This window comes from Haliaeetus leucocephalus, unplaced genomic scaffold (genome assembly GCF_000737465.1).
Source record: "Haliaeetus leucocephalus isolate CR32 unplaced genomic scaffold, Haliaeetus_leucocephalus-4.0 Scaffold206, whole genome shotgun sequence".
NCBI classification, from domain to species: domain Eukaryota; kingdom Metazoa; phylum Chordata; class Aves; order Accipitriformes; family Accipitridae; genus Haliaeetus; species Haliaeetus leucocephalus.
In genome coordinates this window covers 5,417,541-5,438,392 of record NW_010972642.1, presented here as the reverse complement: position 1 = coordinate 5,438,392, position 20,852 = coordinate 5,417,541, and the positions used below count along the sequence as shown (strand labels likewise).

Sequence of the window (20,852 nt, the reverse complement as noted above, 5' to 3'; positions counted from 1 at the left end):
TAAACTAAAGAGTGTGGTATTAGTGTAGATGGACTAAAGCCAGGTCTGGATGAGATCCAGGGTGCTAACCTGTCCCTGGAAGAGATGCCTGAACTGGTGCACAAGCTGACTCCCTCAAATTTAACTGAACAATCCTTGGTAGGCTTGCCCAGCCCCTAGGCAAGAATACATTTTAGTAATCTAAAACAGTGCAGTGGAGCCACCACAATGTAGCGAGAGCCGCAATGTAATGAGATTGAATCAGTGGAAACATTCAGAAGCATGACATCCCCAAGGACAGCATAGAGTAGCATATATAGATGCAGTGGTTAAACAGGCTGCCCTGGAAGATCCTTCCATGTCTGAATCTGTGAGACCGTACTTCCAAGAGTCACTAAAAGAGCTTGAAACTGGAGCTTACAGTCACCCTTACAATTCCCATCATGAAATCAAAATGGAACAAACTGGACAACAGATATAATTTACTTTGCTGACAGCATTGACAATCTTTTGAGCTTTTCTCATCCCCCCACAGCCTGTTGCAGCCAATGAGGAAGATGATGTGAGGAATACAGAGAAATTGCCACAAAGTGGAAGACATTAAACGCAGAGCTGCAACCCCCAATTTTCACCAGCTGTGTTTTTCCTTCTAACCCTTTATTCTTGCAGCACTTAGGCTTGAATTAGTAAGGCTTTCCACACAAGAGAATGATCTGATTCTAAGAATATATCTGTCTACATGTTTCCATGGTGTTTATTCCCCATCCGCCCCCACCTCTCCAAGAAAATGCTGGGCTTTTATTGTTGTGGGGTTGAGGTTTTTTAATCATCTTTTCGGCAGGGATTTGCATGGATGTGAAAAATTTACAAAGAATAAGCACACAAGTACGAGCAACCCATCTCTGTGATTGCAGAGGTTATTTCATCTCCATCTGCTGTAATAGTGGTGGGTAAGGGGAGAGGGCCCATAGTTCAGAGCACTGAAGGGCCACAGCATTCATGCACTGAAAAAGCAGTGTCCACACTTAATTTGCATAAATGCTGACCTAAATCTGTTTTCCTTTTTCTCATGAACAACTACATGTGCAACTGTCTTGGTTGCTTGTACTGCTGCCTTGAAAGTAACAGCAGTGACTTGCTCATTGCCACCTGCCACAAAAACCTGCTGCTGAATGTTTGTTCAAAGCAAAATAGGTACTTATGGTGTGAAATGAAGTTTTCATGAGCCCTTCAGACCTCAACTTTGGACCTCTCAGTCCCCTTCCTCTATATGGAAGGAAACTCTCCATTAAAAATAAGCTGCTTCGGGTTGGTTATGGGGAGGTGTTAATGGAGACCCTCTGCCCAGTGCTCCTGCGTGGGAAGGACCTCTTCAATAGCCCTGTATTTCTGTTGCCCTTTCTCTATTCTTTCTTCTTTTGTTCTTCTTTAGACTGTTTCCTAATTGCCGCTGTCTAATCACCACAGAGACCTTTCCTAACTTTAATCTTTTATCCCAGAGCTATAAAATTAAGAGCTAAGCTACTGGGACACTTATATATGACTTAGGATTTTGAGGGCCTCTGTGGGTGCACTGCTTGGGCCCTACTACCAGTTTTTCAAGAACTGATGATCATTGCTTGCTGAAACAATCATCTTCAGAGTTGTTCAGTTTGGACCCATATCCACTAGACAAATTCACAAAGAACAGACTTTGGTTCATTATCTAGACCCTGGGAAAGAAAAAGACAGGGGAATATGCCCAAGGTCAGAACACAAATGGTGGCTCTAGAACTATTTATAAAACTCATGTTTAATTTGAGTTTAATTTGTTTCAACATCTTGTTTTCAAGACAAAGGGCAATACAACTAAACCCTCACCAATCTTACTGTGAATAGTAAGTCTTTCCTGCCTGCAAAGAGAATTGGTCCACTGATATTGGCTTTATTCATTGATTTTAGTGGGATTTCTGCCTGAGCAGGGCTTGAGGGCTCAGTATGATGGGTGGTCATACCATCATAAGCTTATAGTTTAGCTGCACCCGTGACCTTCTCTAGAACTGTCTCCTTCTAACTCCAATCTTCTGCACTGCACCCAAATTGAAGGCCTAAAAACAATACTGGGCACATCTCCGTAAAGATACAAAGTGACCAGAAGTAGAAAATGAATGGTTTAGGACTCAGTCAGAGGAATATTTACCACAAAACTCAGACTCACAAGAAAAAGAGAAGGGGCAGTCTTGTCTGCCAATAATGCAGTTGCACTTCATTCAGGCTCTTTGATAGTATTTTCTCCAGTGAACCTCTAGTGCTTATACAATATCCATGAGTGGCTAGTGTGTCTATCAGATGAAGGTTTATTAGCTGTGAGCTATGAGTTCTAGACATTTGAGAATTTTGGGTGTGATTTCACAATTGAAAACTGAATTCATCATTTAAAATGTAGAATGGATTTCTAGGAATATCATAGTCTGGGAACTGGCTACAAAGGAAACTGGGATATACTGATCAAGTGCAAAAAAAGAATTGACAGTCATGCCTCCACTTATTAAAGCAGGCAGTGATTATCTACAGCTTACAGTACTGTTTTTCATTATCTTTATTTTTAAGGACTTAATTGACTATGTAAATCAATGAACAGTATGTGCTTGTGTATTCCTGTGCATGCAGCAATCAGTGCTGTTCTGATATACTTGTGGTAGAATTTGCTATCAGTCTGCACTGAGATAAATAGAAGCAGTTATAAAACAGCAATACAGTAAAACAGGCAGAAAATCCTTTCTGGATAATCAGCCATGCAAATGTAAATACAAAATAAGCAGAGACAGGAAGGGATAGCCCAGAATTCTAAGATGAAATGAAATCTTTAGATTTGGAAACCCACCATCCTAGGGGATATTTTCATGCTTGAAATCAACACTTTATTCTTTTGGAGTGAATATCCAAAGCCTTTAAAAGATGAAAAGGTTTTTAAATAACTGAGCAGCAGTAAGAGATGGAACTGCTGCAGTAGCTCTAATGAAAGAACTATCAGCCCTGTGGCTAAATAGCCTTTGGGCTTTTGGATGACTTTTTCAAAGATCAACCTTTTTCTTTTAAAGGGAAAAAAGCTATACACACTTACATGGGAACAAGCAACTCGTGTAAAGCTCTGACTTTTGCCTCTGGAGACCTGAATTCAAATCCTGATTAAGTCACACAAGTCCAAATAATTTTTGGAGGTCACTACATGGCATTTCTGCAAATTGAAAATTCACCCAACAAGCTAACCCACTCATGTAATTGGTCATGTGAAAACTTTAATGGGTGCTGTTACCTGTATAGGGACCTGACTTTGGCAGAACACTGCAGATAGATCAATGACATGAATCTCCTCTAAGCAGATCTACTGTTCAGGAGTCAGGAAGAGTAGTGTAATAAGAAGGCAAAAGTAATGTCACTATTGATGTTAGCTGTTGAGTAGGGAAGAGGTAGGGAAAATAATCTGCCAGTCATCATCTATATCAACAAGCAGAATGGATCAAGATCAAGGGCTTGGCATACTGGACTCTAGGCTATGTTTGTGGAAAGTCTGAAGACCTGCTCAGTCTGGGCCTAGTGTCTTCAAGAGCTCTGCCTGGGTCAGTGTATGGCCTGTTCTTTCCCAGACGGTCTGTATGACACAGTCAGCCTTAATGCAGACAGAGAATGACCCAAGCCACCAGTGAAAAAAAAAAAAAAAAAACAAAACCCCCAAAAAACCCCCAAACCATCAAAAAATTTTTGAGGGAATAGTTTAGAGGGAATTATTTGCATCCTCAAAGTGCAACAGTTCCAGCACACTCTAGAATGTGAGTTGCTTTATCACTTGGCAGCAAATGATGATGGCTTTAAACTGAAAGAGGGTAGATTTAGATTACATGTAAGGAAGAAGAGAGAGGTTGTGGATGCCCCATCCCTGGAAGTGTTCAAGACAGGTTGGATGGGACTTTGAACAACCTGGTCTAGTGGAAGGTGTCCCTGCCCATGGCAGGGGGGTTGGAACGAGATGATCTTTAAGGTCCCTTCCAACCCAAACCATTCTATGATTCTACAATTCTAAATGTATTTCAATATTTCACTTTTGGGTAACATGGTCTATGCTAAACTGAAATGAAATACATTTAATTATTTTTTTTCTCTTTTGTGTATTAATCCCGGAGAAAGAGAGTGAGGTGGCAAAGCAGGAGGCTTATTGGAGCTCAGAATTTGTCTCTGATGTAAGGAATTCTCACTGTGTAACTAATGTTTTCAGTGGGAGTTCAGAATCCCTGTATGGCCAAACATGCTGCAGAGGTACATAGCCCCCTCCAGTTTTGACAGAAAAACAGAGAAGTCCCACAAGAAAGCACAAAGAGTACAGGTAGGATAGGAGGAGGTGCAACTTCCTGATTATTTCTGTTTTCCTTCCCCTGGTATAGTTGACTATAGGAATTCTGCAGTGGTACTTGCACTAACAAAATTTAATATGCTGAGATTTTGTCAGCAAAATTCACTTTTCAGATAGTTGATTTGCCATGGTAATCCATGTCCCTTTGAAACATTACTAGCGCTAATAAATGTCGCAACTTTGTGAAAACAAAACCCAGCAACACTGCTGTTTTCTTTAAGTGAAGGGAGAGCCTAACTTTTTTTCCTCTATTTTGAAATGAAAAGTGTGAAGTCAAATGCCAGTGGCCTTTGCCATCAGTTGAAGTTATACAGGAAACGTGGGTGAAGGCTATTTAAAATTACAGATTTAATTAAGACACTAGTAAACACACAAGTCAATATTGCAGCCCTACCCTCCAGCAAGCACAAACTACTGTGCTGTAGAAGTATGGGATCAGTAAGCATTTTCAACAGAAAAAGCTTGCAGTAGAAAAACATTTCAGCTCAATCCTTGTGTGCCACAGACATTTTGACCTGCTGGCATTTGAATTCAAGTTTTAATTCTCTTCCCGCTCTCAGACAGAGACCTTCTATTTCCCATAATAGCTCAGTCTGTTAAAGAACAGCTGACTGCAAAATACAATGTGCACCCAAACCGAAACAGCTCAAATATGAACATAGAACTTTACCAAAGAATGTAATAATGTTGTGGAGTCCAGTGATTATATACTGGGGGCTAAAAAACACAGTGGAAGGATTCGGTGTCAGCATACAGTATCTGTAATCTGGGGCTAGGTAGTTGAAATTTGGGGGGTTTTATATGTCTCAGACTTTATACAGTCTTTCCCAGCTGAGAAAGCGTGCATATCCTTGAAAAGGCGGGGCCAGTATTTACTGAGTGATGAAAACATGACTTAGTGCTGTTACAAAGAAATAAGCTTGGCAAATTCTACTGGTAGCAAGGCACTTCCCGCATACTGTATGCAACAAAGAGCAAATACAGTTTGCTTCACACCTTTTATGTGTTCTTCATTGAAGGGGGTTCATATAACCAAAACGGCATTCCACTGCGTATAATTTCAGAGAAGCTCAAACAGCTATTTTACATGTTTTCACTTTGCTATCAAGCAGCTGACATGGTTATACGGTAGTGCTTCTAGACCTTCCCTCTAGCCTTGTTCTTGCACAAGTTGCAGCAGCCTGGTAGGGCTCTTCTGCAGGACTCCTGCCTTTACACAGTCTCCCCAAGAAGTTCAAGCCAGTCAAGGTGTATCTGTTGCAGGAGTGTGTGCTGTCATGACTCTGAGGTTGAGCCTAGCACTGCTTTCTCTTGTCTTCTCCATAGTGCTATATGGGAAGCTTGGTCCGTTCTGGAGACTTCACCCTCTTGTCAGGGAGATAAGGCAGCATAGCAATGAACTAAAGGTATACCAAAAGTTTTTCTAAAATAAACCAGGAATTACTGTTCACCTGGATCAGAGCAGGTGTACTTGGGTGAGGACATTTACAGCAGATTCAACATATTCTTTGTTAGCAGGGGTGAAGAAGCAACCTCTGCAGACTTCGTCATCTCAGATCCATCTGCCTCCTTCCCCTCCTCTCTTCTGGACTTATCTTCCATTGCTGCAGTTTCTTTGATTCTTTCTCAAGGGTTCTCTGTTGCAAATTAATCTCTTCCCTTGATGTTTCTGTTGTCCTCATCGAGGCAGTCCTTTCTCAGTTAATGGCTCCGTTTATCTCCTGCAGAGAGTTCTGTACAAATTGCCAATATTTCTAACTTAGAGTGGAATTTTAATTTTCTCCTTACATCACTACAGAGCACACAGAACAATTGGAGAACCAAGGTACACATAGGAATCTTATTATTCTTCCCACTGGCCGCGTATGATGAGTCTTGCCTATGTTTTTTGGTTTTATCCTACAGTGACCGTGTAGCAGAATAAGCTGTCTGGAGCATTCTCTGCCTTGGTTCGTGATCCCTGTGCACTTGTCTTCAACTCTGTCTTGCCTTTCTCATGAAGACACTCTGAAAAATGGTTATAAGTGTCTATACGTACATATAGAATGCACATAGGGAATTTGTAAAATTCCATAATTGAGGTAATGCAGTAAGAAGAGCCTTAAAAATAAGTGCTTGGAGAGAACAACTGAGCTAAAGATTTGCCTTCTCCTTCAGTACTTCAAAATGAAAGAAATGTGATTGTCAAAACATAATTTTTAACAGGAGCAACGGATCAAGTGCTGCTCCTTCCTTTGAGTGTCATTAGTTCAGACTGAAGCTGGGCTGAACTCTCCAGTCTTTCCTTTGCATCCATCTGATAGTGCCAGGTACAAAATGCGGAGTATTTCAGAACAATCATAAGGAGCAACTGTGGCTTTCTGGGATTTCACCCCACCTTAGTTACTTCTGAAGGGTTACATTGGTTTTATGAGACCTTTTTTGTTCCTTGGCTGTATGAATGCAAAGCATTTTAGTCAGTCTGTGAGGTTTCAGAAACAAAGCAAAGCTTTAACTATCATGAAAGCATCACGAAGATATAATGGAAGCCAATGAAATAATGGAAGGGTAGGAGTACTTTCCTTTCTAGGCTACATAGCCCTTGCCTGAGATGTAGGATTTACTGACTGTCTATAATGTAGATTTTTTTTTTTCCTTTGGTATTGTCAACACAGCTGTAGCTGTGAAGGGTGAAGTTCCATCCTCTGTTTATTTTAATTGTTTTTGTACCTGAGTTCTGAGTAAAAAATTAGGAGAAAACATTATTCCCTCACAGTACAAAACAGTGCGTCATCCTATTAAAAAAAAAGTTTCTAGTAACGTTTAAGCAGAGTTTAAAGTTGTAGTTCCATGAGCATATGTGTGAATGAAGTGCATTCACCCAAATATTCATGGGAAGAGAAGGAAAGAGGGAGAGAAAAAGGAAAATTTATGTTTTAATCCAAACCTCTCTACTTCATAATTTATCAATGATAAATATCTAAATCTCACATTAGTATATGCATGGCCCTTCATGTATCACCTGAGCTATGCCTGCAAGTAGGCTACCATTTGATCTTTGATCTAAGCTGAGGAAATCACTTCCATGCATCCTTAAAGTTATGAAGGTGCTTAATTACTTTTCCTGAAAAAGGTGGTTTTCAAAATGAAGGCTTCAAGCAGGCAGATATATTCAGCACAAATTAAGTGTTACCTCTTCTTTCTGCTGTCTCCTGCTCCCGATATTCTCCAATTTGATATTGTTACAAGAAAGACTTGGTTTCAATTAGAGATCTTGCTACTGGCTGTAACCATTACATTTGGCTAGATCATTTCCTGAGGCAGTGAATTCCACAGATAGGCTGCATAAAATAGCATTTCTTCACAAAATTTCCAGATTTACTGCCCTTTAATTTTACTGAGTACTCTGCTCCTCTTGATTAATGTTACTCTGTGAAAGGTTATACACTTCATTACAGAATACTTGAATCACTTAACTTGTATTTTAAAAAAGCTATCATAACATTCTATAGTCATTAGAAATCAATTAGCAATTTATTCAAGAAACAGAAGCCTAGCCCTGGTGTCCTAGCTAAGTTACTTTCCATTAAGCTGCAGCTCTCCACTATTGTGCACTGAACAAGACAGACTTAATTTTTTTCTTCAGCTTGCTGCATTCCAGTGACAGCTGCCCTTCTATGATGGATTAAACTTTTCCTGTAACTTTCAGTTATTTTTGAAAGACATTTCGCACAAAGTGTCAGGGTGTGGGTGTGTGAATTGTAAAGTCAGCAAAATTTAGTGAATTGTGTCTACCCCTCCCATTAAGTGACTGAAAGACCTCCACTATATGCTTGGTGATGCTCAACCATTATGTTAATAGATAATATGCCTCTAACATTAGCTTTGAACCATGATGTCTGTGTAATGAATGAGGTACTTGCAAAATGTGCCAGACTATTATCCCTGGGGAAAAAAAAATCTTTAAACAAGTAAGGCATGCATATCTCCTGTGGCTTTACCAATATGCCTTCACCTATGTCTTCTGAAGAACCAGAAGACATAGGCACAAAGGTCTATTTATAGAGATAAATAGACTTTTATTCCTTGGCCCCTACTGAAACTGCAAACTACAGAATTAAAAATCCTGATGTTATTTCTAGGAGATTATCTGTATCATTGAGAGAAAAGCCTTCAACTGGACATTGAAATGCTATAGTCATGATAGCAGTTAAGGATGCTTGGCAAAGGAAGAGGTATTCCCCAGTACACAAGGTCCATCAGACCTCAAAGAGGCTGAAATACCCTCTTTTTGTCATGACGCTCAGTGGTTTCTTTGGCAGTACCCAATAAGTCAAGGTAGTATCCCACTTTGCAGATTGGAAAGCTGAAGCATAACAAGCCAAAATGATGTCCCCACAGTGCCAGAGAGGGTATGTAGCAAATCATGAGAAGGAATCTACGATCCTTAACCCTGAGGTCTATGAGAGATGATGCATTAATGTTCAGAAACATACCAACTTTCTCACTGTTGAGAGTAGTGAGATGTGAGCTGTGAAAGGTCAGGCAGTTTGACGCAGAAAGCGGAATTATTTCTATAAATGACCATCTGCAGATTCCTACCAATGCTGTGCTTCCAGCTGACCTAACAATTGTCCCATACATGCTTAAGTTGATATCAGGTTGCAATCACCTTGACTACTGTAGCTTGTATATTATAATTCAGACCTACACTGGCTGATAGTCTTTGTTCAGAACTGTAAATTTGGAAGATGATCCACCTTTCTGTTGAGATTCATATGGTTAATAGTAAACACTCAGGGAGAAGTACTGCACTCAGTGACCAGAGAGCTGAACTGTGTATCAGGAGTTGTACTGTCCATCCTAGAGAGGTAACCTATTGCAGACCTCATTTTCTGTCCTCAGTAGTGTGCAAATGGTAACACTTCTGATCTTGTTATGACCCTCTGCAGCTTCTCCATTTCAACACCATAATTAGGAAAAATCAGCTCTACCACCTAAGTTATGCTTGCTGTGAAAGCCTCCAGCTGCAGTCAATAGGACACGTATGCATACACACATGATTAATAGCTACATGTTCACAGAATGATGGTAAGTCTTCAGGAAGCAGTTTCACTCAAACACAAGTGCAAGGTTTTTAATATTATCTGTATGGGAGCATTGTTCAGTTAGGACAGTCCATCCTGGACTTTAGGATACTTTTGTTTTGGAGGAAGCATTTCCAGATATTTGGAAGGATACAATCTTAGCCAAGAATTTAATGTTTCTTAAATGTTGATACATTGCTGTTACTGTTTTGAGTAAGTCTATTTCTTTTTTTTTTTCCCCTAACTTCTGCCAAACAGCCTATATCTCTGCATTTCTCCTGCAGATGTTTTTCAAGAGCAAATAGTAAGCTCACAGTGTACTGTTTCCTTATCAAAGGGGTTTTTAACATAATTTATCAAATACCTAATGTTCTATCAACACATAACATACGTTCCTGTCACCTGTGGCTCAGTGCCACAATGCGTGGAATAATCTTGACTTCTACTAAAGAAGATGAGACCTGAGAGCACCAAACCTAGGAAGTCCAGCAACAGGGACACAGACTCAGCTGTCTGCCAAATACTGATGGTTTCTCTACACTTGAGAAGCTATCACTGTCTCTGCCTTTCAGCTTCTCTGTTACATGCAGGACTGGGCAATAAGAAGGAGATGAAAAGCTAACCTCCTAGACGTTCAGTCTGAGAAGTCCCAAATTCCCTGCTGTACCAGAATGCAGGTCTATTATACGTCGATGCTAGCTGGTACAATCATTGCGTAACTGTGCAGGCATTGGGAATAGCCAGAGTACGCTATACTCTAGTTATATGCTTTACCAGGCCACGATGGAAGCTGCTTGCCATCTGGAAATTTCTTTGTGCTAGAGCAGTACAAAAGACAGCCAGACATGCACCTGAATCCTGTACCTGGCATTTGTTATTTAGGATTCACTTGTACGACAGCTTTGAGAAGTTCTACTTTCCCAGCTGACAAAGAAACCCTGTTGAGAGATAAATACCATACAGCTGAGGCTTTTTTAATCACCATCTATCTTAATTAGAGGGAAGTCGAGTCATCACTGTTCCTGCACTGGTAAATTCTTACAGCAGTTTTTCAAAGTTATCCGTAGTCATTTTTTGTGTGGATTGCTTTATATAGATAGTGGCATTCTTTGGAGAAGAGAGAGGATGTTAAGTCTCATTTCTTTACTGAATTCCAGCTTGGGCAGTTACATTTTGCCTGCTTGATTTCTCCACTGTGATTTCAGGTGAATATTTGCTTCCATCTTTATATACTATGATGTTTTGTTCTCTTTAAAGCACTGATGTATTTTACACCAGAGGTGTCTACTTTTTGGTCATGTGGGATGAAATGTGGCTTGCAAACATAAAGAATAATTAGTATTATTTATAAACTAACTGAGCAATTCTACAAAAGTATTAAAAGGGAAGCTGGTTAATACGCTTAGGGAATGTTAAATGTTCAGGTACTCTCTTCTGACCACCAAATGTATTAATCCTATGAGGAAGGAGCTGATGAACTGTTTTCACAGAGGCAGATTTTGAGCTTATTTTTTAATGAGTCTACTTCAGTCACAGCTGAAGGAGACCTGTGGTAGAGTTCTGGATCGGCCTGTTGACTGTGGACTATTGCCAGACAAGGGCTTTAGTGACTGTACTTTGAAAGAAAAATGGATAATGGACTTCCATCCACAAAGAACTGATTTTAATAGTGTTACTCTCCTGCCTTGTCTTACTGAAGGTCTGAAATTCCTTTCCTGAGTTGTTATGAATCTTGAGTCAGATTGCCTCCCCTGAAGTGTGTCTCAGTGCCCATGTATGGAAGCATATTTCTTCTGTGATCATAACAAATGCTTAGGTTGCAAAGAAGAGAGCGTTTTCCTGGAAGGAGAGGACAACATACAATAAAATTTTCAAAAGCATGAAAAACAAAGGAACCTAGGCTGTTTTATGCCTTTAGGTACTTTCAAGTCTGCAATTTACATTCATAAATCATTTTAGTGCTCCTGAAAGTGTTAACCACCATCTGTTTCTTTAATGATGCTATGTCTGGCTCAGGTGATAAGTGTTTACGAAAAGTAAAGAAGAGGAGACTCTGATATTTTTGATACCATCATGAAAGTGAGATTCTATTAAGGTATCCAGCAACTTTCCAAAATTTTGAACTTTGAAGGAGACTTCAAGATAAAATAGTGTTTATGTACCAGATGCTTTTAGAATATATACAATATCTTATGATGTTCTAGAGTTGCTCTACACATAATTACAGGTTCTGGTGCTAAAACAATAGTCTGCCTGCTTCATTTCCAGATGCTTGTAGTAGTGTGAAAGCTAGACCTCTATGCTCATGTCATTCAGTTACAGTCTCAAATTCTCTGAGTATTCAGTTGTGTAAGAATCACATTTTGAAGAGATTCATCCTTCAAGGAGAGAAAGGAATTTTGTGAGAAAGCTTTAGAAAACACTTGACCAGGTCAGAACATGGTGGGCCTTGGAAGGACCTTCCTCAAAAACAGCTACTGCCCTCATTGTGGTATACTGTGAAGATTACCAGAGCATTGCCAGGGAAAGATCAGTATTTGCTCACAGTTACCACATGCTTCTCTCTGAGGTACGTGTACCTGTGCTACATGGGAAGTAAACGTGATCTGACAACACACTGTGGTAATGCTTAGCAAAAACTAGCAATATTTTCACTGACAGCAAAGAGTCATATGTATGTGCAGTGGTTAGACATTTAGAAGTCATCGGATGGACCCTTGTGGTGCTCTAACTCCAGAAAGTGACAGTCCACAGCTTTGACCATCCAAAGAAGTGCCAATATGGCACATGGTTGTATCTCAGCCTATATTAACCACTGCCTGTAAGGAAACAGCTAGAATAAAAAAGCAAAGGAGCAGCCATATCAGAAAGAACATACAGAAACACTTGCTATGATTATGTGTAAACCAACCACAGGCTCTGTTTACAAACCTTTCCATCTGTTCCTTTGCCTAATCATTTCTGCTTTCCCTCTCTGTCTTCTAACTTTCCTTCGTCTTTCCAGATGCAGGACGCTATGGGCTATGAGTTACCATGGGTGTATTTTGTCAGTCTGGTCATCTTTGGATCCTTTTTCGTTCTAAATCTGGTTCTTGGTGTGTTGAGCGGGTAAGCTGACAGTTTTGGTGTCCTTTTTCCAATGCTACAGGGCAAGACTCCATAATAAGGGTTCTTCCCTGTCACCAGGACTCTTTCAGAGGGATTAAAAATCTGAATCCAAGGAAACTTCACATCAGCTCTCAAATATTTTGACAAAATGTTCAAACATTTCAAGTAACAGTACAGGTAACGAAAGAGGTGTTATTCTCTGACAAAGAAATTCAACCTCAGGGCATTCAAAATCTCTAATGTCAACCTGTCATAAATTTCCAGAAAACTGGCTATTGAAAATCTTACTGCTGGTGACTTGGGATCTCTTTGGCTGGAGCCTTGCAGTGCTCAGAATCTGAGCTTGTCTCACTAATTATCATTCCACTCTTCCAGGTCAATGATGCCATAGGAAGGGACTGGCCCTGGATCTATTTTGTTACACTAATCATCATAGGGTCATTTTTTGTACTTAACTTGGTTCTCGGTGTACTTAGCGGGTAAGCAGTACCAGGAAAATGTTTTATTATTGTTTATTTTTAAAAATTTGTATTTCTATTCCTACTCTCTTGTTACCAAAACAATGGGCAGTGGTGGGTTGATCTCAAGAACCTTAATAGAAGGCCTAGGCTATTGCTGTGCCAATAGCAAAATATGGCTTTCCTAATGGCATGGAAGGAGTCTTTTGACTAAACCAAAGGAATACAAGACAACTCTTTCCTATTACATGTTCCTCTACCTAAAACCTCTACCTGTACTCTGTGGGAAGAGGACAATGCTATGCTCCCCTGTGGGCGAAGCATACCATTCACCATAGAAGAAGGGGATTATAGTTAAATTTCTGGAAGAGTCAGTGGGACTGAAGGAGGAATGAGAGCATGAGACAAATCCCTTCACATTTGTGGGATGAAATTCTTGCCAAATTGTGTCTTCTCACATGAGAAATTTTCACATTGCTTAGTATCTCTAAAGCACAGCCTAATGGAAGACTATTTTCCCTGGAGAGTGTCTTGGGCACATCTTCTCTATTGTGCAGATTACAAGCCTAGCATGATGCAGGGAGAAAAGATCATTTCCCTCTGACCTTTTCTAAGGATGAACAGAGAAGTGGGAGAATTCCTTTTAGTGTTTAAGCATTCCTAAGACATCTAGCTATATTTCAGTTCTGCAGTATAAACCTCACTGCAAAGCATCATTTTAGTAGCTTTGATTAAAAACAATTGATATTGTCCCCAGTAGTTAAAAGATTTACTGCCCCTGGGGAGCCACATAATTAGAGGAATCAAGACAGCAAACATTCCTCGCAAGATTTTTAAAAAAAGATCCCGTAGAATTAGGCTTCTAATTCTGTATTTGGGCATGACTGGGTGCCTACAGCCATTCTATGTACATGGATAAATATGGTATGAGGACTTTTATGCATCCTCTTTTTCTTTGTTTCTAACATCCTGCCTCCTTTAATGAGTTCTAAATGAATTTGGTCAGAGCCTGTACCTGTTGCCTGAGTGGGCAGCTCTGAAGTCCCCTGTCTTTTGATCATAAGAGGGGGAAAATGATCTCTGAGCAGGAGAGAGGACTTGATGCCTCACAGAAATTATGTCCTCGGTACTTGGGCCAACAACATAGGAAGGGCAGTAGTAGGACCAGAGAAGAAGATCCATCATTGGCCATCCTGCAAAGAGACAGGTAATAGCAGATCTACAGGAGGTATTACTACTGTCTTCATTACTCCATTGAGGAGGACATGCTGCTAAGACAGCTGCTGCAAGGAGAAGGGTTTCCAAGCAGTAATGGGAGTGGGAAAAAATCCCTGGTAATGAAGTGTCAGGTAATAGTCTGTGTTTGGATATCTGGAGAGTGATACTCTGGGTACAATTTTAAAATGTAAGCTCCTTGTTTCTCCAGGTGGATACTCTAGTCAGCACGTAAGAATGTCAGCAGTAGTGGAGGATGATGAGCAGCTGACAGAGAGAAAGTAATCTGTTGTATCAGAAGTGCACTCAAGGATGATATAGGACAGTGGTTAAAGATTGTATAGTATCTGATTGGATAAACAGTGCCTGTGAGCCCAGCCCTGAGGAGTGCATACCGTTGAAGCACTGCTGATTCAATTTACCTACACTTGGATTTGTGCCTGTACATAATTAAAAATTGAATTTTCTCTCTCTTTCATTTTTCAACTCAAGAAAGTGTTTTGGGGCCTAGATCTTCCATCTCCTGACATACTGCAGCTAGACCACCACAGTTAGTGGTAAGAGATGGAAACAGTCTGTAGAGAGAACTGAAATCAAAGATGAAGTTCACCTTGTTTAAGCTGTGAGTCACTCTTTCTGGCTGTGTTCACAGTGTTATGACAGCTGCGCTGTTTCTGCAAAATTTTTCCCAACTGGAGAAAAGTAAAAAGAAACTCAAGAATTTGCATCCATGAAAAAACACAGAAATTATGGGAGAAATGTTCCAAATTTTGGTGGGGGCTAAATAAGCAGGTCTTAAACAATTAACTTCCTAAAGCAGTTCTAAATTCTGCAGAGTTGCAAAGTGTCTTCACTTTGCAGATTCAGCTTTTTTTTTTTTTAGACACTTGCTATTGCTATTAGTCCGATCTATGTAGATGATCCACCTGGCTGTTCTATGTAGATTCAAAGCAGCATTCCTGGGCATCTTCGTATATCCATTCTGGGCACCTTTCTTCCCATTTATCTATTTAAGGAACTTCACCAAGCATGTCATGCAGGTAGACTTTGTCAATGACAGATTAGCTTAGGTTTTTTAATCACTTCTGAATGTATAAGTGTAATTAATTGTACTCACAAAGACACCTTGATTGCACCTGCAAAATCAAATGCTGAGTTCTGCTCTGCCTAAAGAGCTCATTTGTAATTTGTTTCTCCTCAGGTATGTCATCCATTCATGGTCCTTCTGGTGAATTTACTAGTCACATGCTAAGCTAAATAGTATGACAGAGTGTTCATGTGTAGAGCTATAATCCTCCTCCTGTCTTGACTGAGCACAATATAAAATTCATGTATTCCAAAGGAAATATCTAGTCAGCAGATCACACAGTAGACCTCCTCAAGCCTAAGCAAAAGGATTCCACGATTGCTGTGAGCAGTGAAGCCCCTCTTAAAGGTGTCTTGAGATCAGAGATGTTCACATCTGTGTTATCTGTTTCAGTCAGTTAGTGAGGAAAAAAATGGTCAAGTTGGTTCAACTTTTAGACCTGCACGCCTAAGCATATAGATTCACATTTCTTTTATATTTTACCTAGCAGTGATCCAAATCCCAGAACACAGACCAAACAAGCAGTTGCCTAGGGCAAATGGAGGGCAGGAGAACAGCCATTTCTTCTGCTTTGAGAGGATCCTGGAAAACCTAGTTGGCTGCTTTTGATGCTGTTACTGCCATAGAAGAGGTCAGAGCGAATGGGAGGCTGGCTGTGGTTGTAGCTCCTCCTGGAGCAGTTTTTGTGACTTTTCAGGACTTTTTCCTAGTCTTCTGTCCCCTCTTCCAACCCTTCCCATTCCTTCGTGTACTTCTCAGGGTTTGAAGCCTTGTGCTGCACTTTTAGTAGTAAGCAAGAGCTTTGAACTGCTGGAATTCTGCTGTTTTGCTCACTTCCCATCACTCCTCTAAATGTGAGAAATCATACTGAGATCTGATATACAAAAGAATTACCTATATTCCATCATCAGCATGGGCAAGAGAAATTTTCTTCTGGAACAGCACAGGATACAGAGCTGGGTGTTTATATTTATGATCTTGACCCATTCTAACCTCACACAGAGAAAACATCTCTCCAGAATACTCTGCTTTTTTGTATTCCCATTGGCAGATGTATCTTATAATTGTCTAGGAGAAGTAAAGGAAAGTGAAGCAAACTGAATTTGGGTAAAAACAACCAGATTCACTGACTCTTAAACTGATGTTCTCTTGTTCACTGAAAAGAGACAGACTGCTTGGTGGTTCTGCAAGCCTTTGTTGACCTTATCCTGGCATGATAGTGCAATCTTTTTTGAGAAGGCCACCTCCAAACTCACGATGGAACTTCCATCAGAAAGTTTATTTGGTCCTTAACCTCTCTGCTGAAACTGCAAACAATGACCATTTATTGCCAGCTGTGATGGTGGCAGAGGTAATGTGCACACCTGCTTGCAAGAGGAACTGGTCTAAGGTCACCAACTCATTTCACATGGGATGGTAAATGACCATTGATAGTAATTCTTGATCGTGAACTGCATTAGCAATTTCCTGAGCCACCTGTTCTTAATGATTTAATGTTAGTAGAAATCAAGATAATTTAAATAAGTTGTCTTCTTTAGAGAGTCATCTGAGATGTGGAGTATCATACATTGTACAAAGGAAAGCGACATGCAATTGCAGATCATTTAGACTAGGCAATCACGGTATTTTCAGTTGTGCCATTAAAAAGCTAGGTAACAAATTCAGTCCTATACAGACAGTCAGTGTAAAGATATCATGTTAAAATCTCACGTTGGTTTAGTCAGTTCTGCCCCCAGCCTGAGTCTTATTTGAGAGAGACAGTAAGTGGGGACTGACAAGACCCAAGTAGGCATTCAGCTTACGTGCATCTACCATAAATGATCCACTTCAGTACACAGTAGGAATTTCACTTTCTGTAAACTGGGCTGTTTCATGATGTTTTCCACTTTGGTTTCTAAAACAGCCCCTTGCAAGTTATATCCATGCACATATAAATAGTTCTTACTTGGAGTTGAGGGCTTGGTCCCTTTCAAAATTGGACCCATTTGTTCTGGATTCTAAAATACCAGTTTAGGAGCCAACAATTGAAATATTGGGATTTGATTTATCAAACAGGTTCAATAATACATAGCTTCAGGTTTTTTTTTGTTGTTTGTTTTTTTTTAAGAGTTAATTAATTTGGGTAAGGCACTATGTCAGACCACAGGAAAGATGTTATTGAAGCAGGAAATATAACTGCTATTGATTGAATTTTTCTAAAATTCTTTGTATAGTTTTTATTGTTGTTGTTGGGGGTTTGTTTGTTTGTTTGTTTTACATTTAAAATAGCAAAATATTGCTCCCAGCATGAGAAAATTTGACTTTTCATTCTTGCCATGCTTGCAATAGCTGTTTCTGCCTTGTGGCTAAGTTTGGTCCCAGGGCTGACTGTGATCTACCTTCAGGCCTGAGAAGTCACTGATTCTCTTCCTCATTTCCACCTTCATTATCACACTCCCATGGGATGGGCTGAACCCTCAGCAATGTAACAGGGGTGAAGATCACACAGGCATACTTTGTCACATACTTTGGCTTGAAATTAAAGCATCATCCTACTTTCATTCTGCTGCAGTGCTGGTTTCATGCACAGCTCATAATATTGAAAGCCTGATCCAAAGCCTGTGAAGTCAATGGAAATCTTTCAGTGGGTTTTGGACCAGACAGGAAGGAAGTATTTCGCCATCACTTAGAAACTCACCTCCATCTCAGTTGCTTGAGGACACTTCACATGGTACACTCACTAACATCTTGGGTAGGATTTTCATAATCCTAATATTATCCCACCAAAGTTAGTGGTAGGTTTCCTATTTGTTTTTGCAGGAGCAAACTAAGACAAATATTAGGTGGAGGTTTTTTTTAAAATCCACTCATTGCTAACAGTCATCAGCAAGCATAATGGGTAATGCATTGGAGAAAATTACTTTACCTCTCATTTCTAGAAACAAAGGACCATGTTATCTGCTGTGTGTGCCTTATGTAATGATCTGCTTCAGCAGATACAAGACTTAATGCTTAAGTACTCTTGCTCTAGCACTTTTCACAATCATTAAGCTTACTTTTTAAAATACAAGCATTAAAATCTGGTTTAGAACCACAGGACAGAGTTTAAACAGAGTTAGGTCAGCATTTCTAGAAACAAAACAATGCCTTATAGGTGTCTCTGAAAGAGAGGAAGGAAGAGCACCACAGCCAAAAAGAAGGCAAAGCAAGTACCCAAGTTCATAGCTAAGCAACATGAAATTCTTATTCCTATGCCCTCTGTTTTAAACCTATATTCTCAATAGTAGTCTTTCATAAAACTGTCAGATGTCTACCCTAGCGCACTTTCTGGCAGAATCTATTAGTTTTGTCTACCCATAATTTATCATAGTTGTTGACCCAACTTGAGATTTGAAAAAGTTTCATGTCAGATAACAGCCCTAAATACTGAAAGTCTGCAGTAAAATATTGAGGTCTGGGGTTTTAAATATATTGTCCAGTACTGTGGATGAAATTGTCAATAATTAAATGTGTACAGAATTGTGAGTACCATTAATTACACTTACAATTAGCCCAATTTAGTTGTGATTACGCATATAATCTTAAAGACAGATTGAAACCTGGCTAAAAATTAGAGCCACCATCTCACTCTCCAGATATCAGATTATTGTCAAACAGTTCATCATTGAATTAAATTAACCATTAACTCATATAGATATTTATGGATAACTGCTGGAGAATAGCAAGTGATAAAGTGTATTAGAAAGTATATGGTATTGTACATAAATGTTATATATGCGTTTTATTTGAATTGTCAATCAAATGTTGGGAATGAAAGGAGTAAAAAAAGGTATTAATCTTTTCCTAAGCATTGGTAAAAATGTGGACGCTCCAGCTGTTTTACATGTGTATCTAGCAAGGAATCTCCATTCATGTGTCTGTCTTGAAAGGATAGAGTAAGCTGGGTGTGCTACACAGGATGTGGAGACTTTCTAGTGGAAATCAGTCTAACCCATTGTTTTTCAATCTCTTCCTTCCCTCCGCCCATGTCCTGTCCCTCCCTCCCTCTTGCTAGGGAGTTTTCCAAAGAAAGAGAGAAGGCTAAGGCTCGGGGTGATTTCCAGAAGTTACGGGAAAAACAACAGCTAGAGGAGGATTTGAAGGGATACTTAGACTGGATAACTCAAGCAGAAGATATTGACCCAGAAAATGAAGATGAAGGCATGGATGAGGAGAAGCCTCGAAACAGTAAGCAATTTTCTTCTCTTTCTCTCTCTCTCCCTCTGTTTTTAGCAAGAGAGCCTGTGCCCACCTGCTGTAGTGCTGAGATGGCTTATAAGGAAGAATGAGTTCTTCCTGAGACTCTCACTGTGCTTATACATGATTCCAGCTTAATGCCTGTAGGAAACTGTGGGAGGGAGAAATATGTGTAAAATAATTGATACTGTTCTGCAGATCCTCAGTTCCTTGTCTGTGATACTGACATAAGATCCTGATAATAAACAGAAAAAAGATCAATACTTGTTGTTAAAGCCCACTACTGAGATAAGTTTTAAAATATACATCTGTCTCCTATTCATTTATTTAATTGCAGTTCAGTGTTGCAGGCTGTTTACACATGGCTAATTACTTTGAAAGCAAAGGTTTTTAAGCAGAGCAGTGCTACACTATGGGAGAAGGGACGGATTGACCCTGTTGCACATTAAGTGGGCCATCTGTAACTCCACTGAAATCAGTGGAATTGTGTTTGCTTTTGCCAAACTGGAATTAAGGTCTCAGACATTTCTTGTAAGGGAACTACCTCTTATTCTTCTGTTCTGGAGTTGAGAAGATGTTTGTGCAAAGTGTGGATTCACCAACTATCTCTTCTTATTAGAAATCCTGAAGAAGAAAGGGCTTGGAGAAAGCAGCAATTCACTATATTTCATTACCTTCATTGAATCTTCTACTTCCACCTCCTCTTTTACCAATACAGGCTGTGGAACACTTCAGAAACACCTGGCAGTTATCATTGCATGTTGTGCACTTGGGAAATGTCAGAATTGGAACCTTTAGACAGTTACACAGTCAATGGACAATGGCTCTACTCTTAGCTTTCATTACAGAAATGTGCATTTTCCTAGTTTGATTTTGGAAGAGAAGACATGAAACATTTCCCTAGAGATGACCCTTCCCACCAAACAAGCAAAATCCATAGGATGATCCAATCAGAAAAATATATTCTAGTATTAGGAAGATTAGACATGGGAAAGTTGTGTCTACAGAGTAAAGCAAGATTTGTATCTGCTTATGATCTTTTGGGGAGTAAGCATGACTCCCTGTTGCTGCCAGAACATTTAAGTTCTTTTAGAAAAAAAATGTGGGGTCATTAATATCAGGTTACACCCATGATACTTCGGTATCTGGACTTGAAGAAGTCACTGGGGTGACTTGCTCAGACTTTCCCCAAATCAGGTTACTTTGATTTTTATCCTGGTGTCTTCAAAGGGAATATAGCTTACTTTCACAGTTTAACCTCAGTAATCGCTAAGAAATGAATTTATTATTCATGGCCAAAATTTGCTGTTCTGTGGCATACAATACATGGAAGGTGA

The 20,852-nt window shown here is 39.7% G+C and overlaps 1 protein-coding gene across 17 annotated transcripts in view; it reads left to right on the top strand.

Annotated features, from left to right (window-relative positions):
- CACNA1C (calcium channel, voltage-dependent, L type, alpha 1C subunit) overlaps positions 1-20,852 on the top strand; it is a 409,208-nt gene that overhangs the window by 248,066 nt on the left and 140,290 nt on the right. For 16 of the 17 annotated variants that reach the window (XM_010566178.1, XM_010566184.1, XM_010566180.1 and 13 more), the window contains exons 7-8: positions 12,916-13,019; positions 19,334-19,506. In XM_010566178.1, the coding sequence (XP_010564480.1) occupies positions 12,916-13,019; positions 19,334-19,506 (277 nt within the window). Of the gene's footprint in view, positions 1-12,436; positions 12,541-12,915; positions 13,020-19,333; positions 19,507-20,852 lie in introns of all 17 variants that reach the window. The other variant, XM_010566185.1, reaches the window with a different exon arrangement.